The sequence below is a fragment of the Equus przewalskii genome, chromosome X (assembly GCF_037783145.1).
Source record: "Equus przewalskii isolate Varuska chromosome X, EquPr2, whole genome shotgun sequence".
NCBI classification, from domain to species: domain Eukaryota; kingdom Metazoa; phylum Chordata; class Mammalia; order Perissodactyla; family Equidae; genus Equus; species Equus przewalskii.
The window spans coordinates 95,942,211-95,953,206 of NC_091863.1; the positions used below are offsets into that span (position 1 = coordinate 95,942,211).

A 10,996-nucleotide genomic window follows, 5' to 3' on the forward strand; every position below is an offset into this window, starting at 1 on the left:
GTTCGACAGACTTGAAATAGAAGAACGCTGCCAAACAAAGAAACTTTGGTCATTATTCTGAGGCAAAAATGAAGCACAACAACAGAACGTTGCTTGCTGATGCCTTGGGACTGAGCAAATCAGTGATTGCAAGGGTTTAGTTTTCCGAGAACGAGCCCAAAGTAAATTGGGCGATCCGATCCGTTTTCCCCATATATGGCGAGAGTTGTCAGACGGAGGCCTGTGCATTGATTTTAGCTATCCCGAGAGTGTGGGCCCCACAGTATCTGGGGGAGGATTACAGAAGTGTCAAAGAGAGCGAATGGGTGTTCTCAAGGTGAAAATGGGTAGTCTGGGTCTCAAGGTGGAATATGGAGCTCGATGAGTGAGTTTCCTGTCTCCCAAGAGAGCCTCCTGGTCCCTAGGAATGGCCATGGAAAGACGAGGCTTCGGGATGGAGGGCGGGGAGAAGTCTGAAATGAGAGAAATGGAGTTGGCGTTTGGCGGAGGGGGCCTCAGACAGAGCCCGGCAAAGCCAAGGTTCTCCGCGGGTCTGTGCGAGGGGAGCAAGCAGGGATGAGGAGGAGGGCTGCGTGCCGCGTCGCCGTTAGCCGGAGGATGGTGTGAGCATGGCGTGAGGCTGGGGCCCAGGCCTCGCAGGAAGAGTTGAGGGGTGGACTCGGCTCTGTCGGCGGCGGGGGAGGAAGGATAGGGCGGGGTGGGGAGGGGAGCCACGACCCCGAGGCAAGGTGGGGGCCCGAGCTGGGCGAGGCGGGATTGAGCAGGGCCAGGCGCCTCGGCGGCTTCGGAGAAGGCGCGGCTGGTAGGCCCCGCCCACTTAGGGCCCGCCTCCGGCCCGCCTGGCCCCGCCTCCGCCCCTGGCTAGTCCTTGTCCGCCGAGCCCCGCGCGCCAGTAGCTCGCTGAGAGGGAGGAGAAAGCAGTGAGTTCCGGAGCCCTCCCTAGCGCGACCCAGCCCTTCGCTTCAGAGATCATGGCTGCCGAGGATGTGGCGGCGACAGGCGCCGACCCGAGCGAGCTGGAGGGCGGCGGGTTGCTACACGAGATTTTCACGTCGCCGCTCAACCTGCTGCTGCTCGGCCTCTGCATCTTTCTGCTCTACAAGATAGTGCGCGGGGACCAGCCGGCGGCCAGCGGCGACAGCGACGACGACGAGCCGCCCCCACTGCCCCGCCTTAAGCGGCGCGACTTCACCCCTGCGGAGCTGCGGCGCTTCGACGGCGTCCAGGACCCGCGCATACTCATGGCCATCAACGGCAAAGTGTTCGACGTGACCAAAGGCCGCAAGTTCTACGGGCCCGGTACGGCGGCCGGCCGGCGGGGCGCGGAGACAAAAGAAGGGGCCCCCGCGCGGCGCTGGATCTGGGAGAGGCGAGGGGGATCGGGGCGCCCCCGAGGGGAGGAATGGCGGCGAGCCAGGGAGGGCGGGCAGGCGGTCGTGGCAGGGCGGCTCCCCCGGTGGGCAGGGGGCAAAAGGCGCTCTCGAAGGGCTGCGGGCGGGAGGGGAAGGCCGCCAGCGCCAGGATCGGGGCGGTGGGAGAAGGCTGAAGCGCTTAAGCCGCGGGTGGGTGGGTGAGATCGCGAGGCTGGAAGGGGGGGCACAGCAGAGCACAGTATTACGGGAGTTTCGAAGGTATCCAGTTTGGGGGTTTGTGGAAGGAGGAGGGGGTGGTGTCGGGCTGAAGAAAGGAAATGAAGGTGTCTCGAGGGAGGGCGGAAAGAGGGAGGCCCAGCCTTGGAGAAGACGAGAAGGCCGATGACGCCAGGAGTAGCCATGGTGGAATGCGAGGGTGCGGGGGAAAGCAAGCCGAGATGGGATTAGCAGCAGGTAGAAGCTCTGAGCGTGGTGGTGAGTGAGGTGTGTGTTCGATGTATGAGGTTTGTCAGGCGTCTGTGTGTGTGCGCGCGCGCGCGCGCTTGGAATGTGGCATGTGTCAGGTATGTGTGTGGCATGTGTTTGGTATGTGTGTGCGCGTGCTGTGTGTGGCAGACGGGGCAAAGCTGGAAGGTGAACGAGGGAGGTTCCATGGGGGGAAGGGAGCTGGTTGGGGGAGCAATGAAGGCTGAATGCAGCGGACAAAGGGAATGTGGCAAGACGAGAAGGTAGTACGGTATTTTAGTCTAGCTGGAGAGAAAGGACTAGAAGCCAAAAAAAAAAAATTAAAAATGGAGGGAGGAATAAGTGGGAGGATCCTGAGAAACAAAAGGGGTAGGGCTATGGAGGCTGCTGGGTGTGGGGATTTCAGGAAAAGCCAACCAGAGGGGAAATGAGGGGTGGATGACTGCCGAGCTGTTGGAGGGGGCAGGCTTGAAGTGGCCTGAGAGATGAGGCTTTTCCCAGCCCGGTTGCGGATCAGAATCACCTGATGCGCTTAAGGAAAGATACAGATTCCCGGCCTAATCGCCATACCCACCGAGGAGTCTCCGTGGGGGAGGTCCAGGAATCTGCATTTTAAGACTCGGCCAGGCGAATTTGAGAAGCAGCCAGGTTTTGAAAGTCCTGCTTTCTCGAATATTTGCAGAGGAGGAGGAAGAGGTTTTAGCTCCTCTAATATGGACTCCTCTCAAAACAGGGAGCTCAGCGAGTATGTCCACAGATGGTGCTTTCCTCCCCACAGGCCTGGAGAGAGGGAAGCATATAGAAGGCAGCAAGTCTGTCGTTCCCACTCCTGCTTTCAAAGTCAGACATGTTAAAGTTCTTAAGGAACTCTCCCACTTAGCAGTTTTTCCTACTTTCTGTAGGCATGTAACTATCAAAATAATTTGAAAGCCACACCTATATTGTCACTTATAATTGCACACCTAGAGGCATTATCAAGAAACATAATCATGTAAATACCTGCTATCACTGAGCTGCACCATAAAGTAGTCACGACACGTGCACAGGCCGTCCTCATAGGATTGTAGTTTGCAGAGTCATTGAGAGGAACTTAGGCCTTTGCAGAGAGCACAAAGCTAGGGGTCAGGCAACCTGGATTCTAGGCCTGGTTGGATCACTGACCTGCCCTGTGACCTGGTGCAAAGCATTGTTCTCTCTGGGCCTTAATTGTCCCTCTGAAAAATGATAAGGGTGGCCCCTTGTGAGATCTCCGTCTCTACCCTGCACTGTCATCCAGTGAGCCCATGAATATGTGACATGTGGAAATGATACTTCGTGTTATAAAGGATTCCTAAAAAGTATTCCTTTGAGTGCCTGTTATTCTCTGCATGGCACTTTTTTAGGTGCTGGGAATACATCAGTCAACAGACAGACACCAATCTCTGGTCATGGAGCTTACGTTCTAGTGAATATACATTCTGATGAAAAATATATATTCTCCGAAGATTTTTGATGCTCCCCTCAGACTGTTTAAGTGTTCTGTGACCATAATTTCTGAAATGGTGAAGTCCAAACCCGTATAAGTGGGGTTTCAAGTACTATTTTCAAGTACTAAATGCTACCATTTCCACTAACAGTGTACATTTGTGAAAACTGTGAAGGTTTTTTTTTACCTTCTTCAGTGGAAATGAGAGCATGTAATGATGATTGAAAACAACCATTTTTCTTTGGAATCTTATTTGCATTTAAAAATTGGTCATAAATTTTTACATAAATTTGTAAAAAAAAAAAAAAATTCCTAGTGGATTGAAGTTTCGCGTGACTAGCCCATACCGTACTAAAACTTGATCCGTTCTCATACTTGGCCTAGTGGTTACCTACAAACTTTTTAATGACGGGGTTGCTACCCAATCTCCCTTTAGGGAAAGTCCACTGGCTTCTTTTCATTTACTTGTGCAATATTTAAACACATCTAAACATCTACTTTAAGTACCAACAAAATGACTCATCTTTTAGACAGAAGTTCAGTGTAAAATATATAATAGCATTGAAAAGTTTTTTAGAATTTGGGGGGAGGGTATCGATTCAGCCTTTTTTTCCATGAAAGTTTTAGTACTTTCAGTCTTCTTTTCAACCCCACCAAAAACAGTGACAGAGCTGATTTCTGTGCTCTCTCTTCTTTATTGACAGTGAAGATTATGTAACATGTGGATAGATTTCTGAACCAATGATACTCTTATAAAATGATTTCTCCTGCCAAAGCCACATGTTAATATTTAATACACTCTCGCAACCAAAGATCTCTTATAATATACTTTCGACTCATTAAAATGCTTCAGAATACATTTATAAGGAAATGTTTTCATTTACTAAAGGCTTAATGTTTATTGTCTTAAGAAACCATACTTTTTAATGGTGTGGCTTAACTGCCTAGAACCGAGCCAGGCTCTGGGGTCAATGTCCTAAAGTTGAATTCTGATCCATGAACTCAGTATTATTCTGGATCATTCCCTACTACCTCCCCAGGAGATAATCATTTATGGCTTTTTGATTGGCTATTTTAAAATCACAGGAAGTGGTTGATAATGTTTAACATTTTGATTTAGTTTGAGTTATTTAAAGGTTTAATGACAACAGGTCTTTCAGTGTCCACTACATAACAATCAAAGTATCAGCATCACTTCTGGTTTCTGAATGGAATTTGATATTCCAAAAGGGGCCTTTCTTTGTGGTTGGGTAAAGAAGCCATTTTCTGTGTATGAACCACAGAGAAATTGACTGTCTAATAAAGAATCGGTGTCTGCTTTTGTTTTCTTTTTAAAGAGGGGCCGTACGGGGTCTTTGCCGGAAGAGATGCATCCAGGGGCCTTGCCACATTCTGCCTGGATAAGGAAGCACTGAAGGACGAGTATGATGACCTTTCTGACCTCACTCCTGCCCAGCAGGAGACCCTGAGTGACTGGGACTCTCAGTTCACTTGTGAGCGCTTTTTAAATTGTGCCTGGATCAAATTTCTACCAGTAACGGCACTCAAAGCCGTACAATAGTTATTACCAGCCTGAAAGCAGCCTGAAACTGGGGAGCATTTTGATAGGCTCCTGAATCTTGGACGGATCAAGTTCATGGCTTGAAGTAATCGCAGCAGTGCTGAGTCACTCGCTGTGATTGCATACCAATTTTTAGCTAGTTCTCTGGGGAAACCTGGGTTTCTGCTTTTTTAAATCTTTGAGAGGTTTGCACAGATTCCACACTAGGATTCGCCGCTTGGTGTGTAGGGGAAAGGAGAGCGGCCATCTTGGCTACAGAAAGGGATTTTCATGAGCCCTCACTTGGAGAGCTTGCCGTTTAAAAGCAGCCCACATTTCTGTTGAAGAATGGGAGGCTTGTATTCTACAAAACAGCTTCTCTTTGAATCTAATTGAGCCTAACTCTAGGCCTCGTCTACAAATGACGCTTATAATCTGCCCAGCAACGAGGGTGTCTGCATTTTTAAAAAGAAAGAAAAAAGCAGACACTTGTTTCCTGGCTTATGCTATGGGCTGAGGTCTTTGGGGGGAAGTAAGGATGGGAGTTAAGTTCAATTTTGAGAATTGAAGAATTGGCTCTTGTCAAACCTAAGTGTTTAATTATCACTTTAGCAACATTTCACTGCTAAGAATTTGAATAATAATCTTTCCCAGTTTTCAAGCAGTATATAAAGACCATGAGCATCTCTTTGAGGAAGAGTTTTCGTTTAAAATATAGTTTTCTATTTGTCGTTCTCTATAATCAGTTCCATATTAGTGGCTCTTTTGGCCAAATTCAACCATTTTCTTTGAAAATACTGCTGACTTCACAGAGAGTTCTGGGTTAATAATTAGCCAGATATGGCTCTACCTTTAGAGTTTGGATCCCAAGCAGACTAAGTAGAGCTTTCAAGTGTAGAGGCAAGTCTTTGTACATTGAAAACATAATTCAACTATCTAACATAGTCCTTTGTTTTGTTTTGTTTTGGTGAGGAAGATTGGCCCTGAGCTACCATCTCTTGCCAGTCTTCCTCTTTTTGCATGAGGAAGATTGTCCCTGAGCTAACATCTGTGCCAGTCTTCCTGTATTTTGTATGTGGGATGCCGCCACAGCATGGCTTGATGAACAGTGTGTAGGTCTGTGCCTGGGATCTGAACCCACGAACCCCCGGCTGCCAAAGTGGAGGGCACAAACTTAACCACTACACCACTGGGCTGGCCCCATAGTCCTTCATTTTTTGCATCCTAAGGATGCCTTTGTAACAATAGATTCTCCTATATGAAACCAACAAGTTGTGATTTATAACTTACAAAGCTCTATTTTCTAGGGCTTGCCTTCATCAATGGGGTAAAAAGTGTGATGTTTTTCCCCCTTAAACTAAGGCTAGCTCCAGATACTGTTGTGACACTTCCACTGCACTCAAAGCTGGTGTGAATTCCCCTTAAGGCAGGTTTCTCAGGCGTCCCCCAGCTTTTGTTTATGTTTCACAGTGCCAAGCACCCCAGGGACCTTTGTATTACATTCAAATAGGGAAGTTCCAATTGTTCCTGATGATTATTCCACACAGAAGCAGCTCTGGTTACCTGGTTTGACAGGTTGATTACTCCAATTCCTACCCATATTCTGAAAGAGGAGAGTTGGGCCTCTTGGCCTCTGCCGTTGAGATCATTAACTCTGCATTAGCTTGGCCGCAGTTATGCAGCCATTATGGTAGTGGTTTGCTGACTCCATCCCTTCTCAAGTCTTTTGCATCTGGTTTGCATTCTCAAATCTGTTTTCTCCAACATCTCCAGTGCTCTGCTTCCTCCTCTATCACTTCCTTTAACTACAGAGAGCTTTTTCCCTATGTTGGGGGAAAATTCTGTCTCCTGCTATCCTCTCCATCCACCAAACTTAACACTCCTTCCCTTCGCTGTCTAGCAATTGTCTAATAAGTAGGCGTCCCTAACCCCTGCTTCATTTCCTCTCTCTACCTCCTTACTCCCTATAACATGGTTTCTGTCCTCACAATTCGATTGAACTCTCTTTCTCAAAGATTTCCAGGGACCTACTTCCTGCAAATACTATCATCTCCAGTCCTTGCTGTAAGCCACCCTCCATAGTGGCTCCCTCTCCAGAGTCCCCATTTCGGTCCATGGAACCTCCAGTTTTCACTTCATTAACTCACGTTTCCAGTTTTCCTTTAAAGTATCTCATATCCTTCCCTTTCCATTCCCATAAACACCCCCCTACTCCTGGCTCTTGTTCCTTCACATGTGGATCTAACAGCTGGCCTCCTGGTCACCCTGCTCCTGGTCTCGCCTTACTGTTACCTGCCCTGTACACCACAATGAGACCGTTGTTGCCAAAGCACTATTTTACCATGTCATTCCTTTGTCATAATCTTCAGTGCCCTTTGCCACCTATAGGATAAGTTCAGACTCCTCAGGCTGGCTTTCCACATCCTTCATATTCCCCCACGCTGCTTAGGCAACCTTACTCCTACTCCAACTCCTGCCAACGTGGTCTCCTTACTGCTCCCCAGATCCACTCATTCTCACCTGCATGCCTTTGTATGTGCTGTTTTCATTTTCTGGAAATCCCTCCCTCCCCAAATCCTTCTAGACATTTTCAAAAGCATATTCTTCCTCGACGAAGTGTTCTCCAACTCTTCTAACTCGGAATGAGCCTCTGCTCTTCTCAACACTTACACACAAACAACTCATTTTGACATTAGCTGGCACACTCATTGTCAGACATTGCTACCCGTTTTATATTTCTGTCTTCTGACAACACTCTTAATTCCTAGTTGGCAAGGACTGTGGTACAAACCACCTTTGTATCTATCCTTCAAGAAGCCCAACAAATACATTGCTGTGTAGATTGTAGGCCTCTAATAAATGCTTTAAAATGAAATGTAGTGATTTTCTAGGAAGCATGAGAATGACCATTTGTGTTTTCTTCTCTACCTCCAGTCAAGTACCATCATGTGGGCAAACTGCTGAAGGAGGGGGAGGAGCCCACCGTGTACTCAGATGAGGAAGAACCAAAAGACGAGAATGCTCGGAAAAATGATTAAAGCATTCAGTGGAAGCATATCTATTTTTGTATTTTTCAGAATCATTTGTAACATTCCAGTCTGTCTTTAAAACATGGTGATTTCAATATTTAGAAAAGTTTTGAACTTGCTGTAAATTTTTTTAATTAACATCACTAGTGACACTGATAAAATTAACTTCTGTCTTAGAATGCATGATATGTTTGTGTGTCACAAATCCAGAAAGTGAACTGCAGTGCTGTAATACGAATGTGATTACTGTTCTTCTTTTATCTGTAGTTAGTACGGGCTGAATTCAGACTTGTTTTTCCTGAGAGACAGGTAAGACTTGGGTGTTTCCCAAAAACAGGTAAAAATGTTAGATGTGCAAAGTCCTTCAAGTGCCAAGAACAAAGGATCAACTTTTAGTTACAATGTTCTCGAAAGACAGCAAGTCCCTTATTTCTCAATCGACTTAACTGCATGATTTCTGTTTTATCTACCTCTGAAGCAAATCTGCAGTGTTCCAAAGGTTTTGGGATTGATTACAGAGAGCTGGCCAGGAACAAAATGAGATCTCAAAGCTGGGCTCAGTTGGAAGAAATAATATATTTACTGTGTTTCTAGACTTCATCATGTCCTTTTCCTCCTTTGCACACTCAGACGCCCTCACTAACAGTAATCTAGAGTGAGGATTAAAACAGGACCTGAACATTCAAAAGAAAGCTTTGGAGAAAATCAGCTTGCTTGCCTAAAAACCTAAATATATGAAAATTGTAGGACTATCTTCCCAGTCCCCATGTTCGTGGTGGGGCAATGGTTATTTTACACAGTTCGACGGGAGAGAGGGGCGTGCAGGACGGGAACAGGTGTTTGCTCTCCTAAGAGCCTTCACACACAGCCCTGAAGAGTGAGGACACAGTACATAGCGCTAGCCAAGTGGTTTTGAAAGTAAAGTATATTCATAAGGAAAAATAATTCTCCTGTTGTTACAAAACTATAGCCACTGCAAGAGTAGTAGTCAAGTGTCTAGGTCTTTGATATTGGTCTTTTGGTTAACAGTAAACTTAGCTTAAGTAGACTCTACAGTTGTATGAATTTGTAAAAGTATTATATGAACAACTAGTGAGGTTTCAGATTCTTGTAACTGTAGCTGAATAGTCATTGTATTTTCTTGTGAACTGTGTTTAATGGTTTTACCTCAAATCAGAAAACAAAATGAAGTGCTTTGGTCAGTTAATAAAATGGTTTTACCCAGTATAGTGTGGTGGGTTGTTTTATTTTTATTTTAACCTTATTCTAAGGAACCAGATTAATCATTTTACATTAGCTTAATACTCAGAGCGATGTTGACTTTAATACTCTGACTTTTGAGGTATTTTCTGTATTCCAAAAGAAACAAGGGGCAAAACTTCATAGAGGCCTCACACCGCAAACCAAATACCAGCTTGTCCTGTTAAGAAATAGTGAATTGAATTGACTTTTTGTGACTTGTCAAATTCTGCCTCTTTAAGGCAGAACTTTCTAAACTCTCAGAGGCAGCCCTCCACCTTGAGGTCTATAGCAAGGTTACTGAGGGGTAACTTTACTGAAGGCGTTGTTAACCAAGTGCCAAGGCAAGGTTTTGTTGTTAGTGTTTCGGTAGATCATCTGGTCAGGAAAGTGTTCAGCAATCCTTATAGTAGCAAAGTGAATTCACCTCATGTCAAAAGAAGGATATCAGATTTGCATATGCAGTCAGTTGTATAAACACAGCCAACCTATTACTCTGAATATCAGTGTTTTGCCATTTTAATGTTAAAATTGGCAGGGTTTTCTCACAAGGGATGTACTCCCTGAATCAAAGACGGCTCACAGCTTTCCATGTTTGATGTTATCAAACCATATTGGCTGTTTTTGCCATTTGTAAATGTGCCCTTTTCTCCCACTAGGTTTGATTCAACAAATAATTTGAGTGGCCTATTGTGTGCCAAGCACCCTGGTATACTGTATGCTCTGGTGAAGGCAGGGGAGAGAGTTGGGCCACCTTTGCAGCCTGAAATCTCATTTAGATGTGAAGATTAGGCTACTTTTACAAAGTTAAACAGGTTTGTCTGATGCCAAGAGGAAAACATCCAGAGCCTGGTTAAAGTTTCAATCCCAAATGGCCTGATTCCTCTCCATTCAGAACTAAACCAACATTGTGTTGATTACTGTAAAGAGATATTACTATAAGGCAGGACTTTGATCTAAAAACAAATGCAGCTAACATGTTTGTAAGCGACATTATGTAAAAGGCGCCGTTCAAGAAGACCAGAGAGTGGTTGTTACAACCACCGTGCCCGTGGGGGAGATGTCAGGTGAACATCTGCTCCCCACCTGCTTTCATCCAGCGTACCCGCAGAGACACTTTGTTCTCAGTACCAGCATCTATGGGTCACAAGCAGCATTGGCTACTGTTTTCAGTACCTCTCCATATCTGTGGCTTCTCTGCATAATGTCATATTCACCTTACCTCAGAGGGCCAAACTTAAGCCAATCCTAGATCCAGAACAAGCATCCATACAACCCTTGCTGTTTCAGAAAGAGCTCTTTGAATCCAACAAGGACCCTTTCAGCTCTAAAGGGCCCAGATTGTCCTCTAAGGTCCAGTCTGCCTTTGTTAGATAATACTTAGAGGCAGCTTGTTGTACATTTCACGTGTGTGATGGGCAAGGACTGATAACTGAGGGCCCTAGCTTCTCTGACTAGACTCCCCAGCCCACACCCACACTTGGTTTTGGATACTGTATAACTTTACCACTTCCACTGAGTGCTGAAGGAATGAGATAAAATTCCAGGGAGTCCATTTTGCTACCTTTTAAGAGCACTGATAAAACCTTTGCTGAAGGGAGGACAGTCTTAAGTCCAAATGCCATGATTTCAATTTATCCAAATGAAAATAAAACTGGTTTCATGAGCTCTGACAGGGCCAATTCCTATAAACGAGCATCATAAAGGGAAAAGTTGCATAGAAACAGCATTGAAACTAGACATGTATATTTTTCTAGAAAACGTTATCATAGATGCGCGACATTCTAGCCAATACATGTGGCAAATGAACAAAGACTCTATTCACTATAACAATTTTATTTTTACTATATCTGAAAATTAAATATGTATTATTTCTCTAACAATG

General features: G+C 45.5%; 1 protein-coding gene across 1 annotated transcript; it reads left to right on the top strand.

Annotated features, from left to right (window-relative positions):
* The first annotated feature begins 536 nt into the window (after positions 1–536).
* On the top strand, positions 537–9,099 carry PGRMC1 (progesterone receptor membrane component 1). The gene is made up of 3 exons (XM_070606026.1): positions 537–1,299; positions 4,641–4,796; positions 7,778–9,099. The coding sequence occupies exons 1-3, from the start codon at positions 972–974 to the stop codon at positions 7,879–7,881; spliced, it is 588 nt and encodes a 195-aa protein (XP_070462127.1). The 5' UTR covers positions 537–971; the 3' UTR covers positions 7,882–9,099.
* The last annotated feature ends 1,897 nt before the right edge of the window (positions 9,100–10,996 follow it).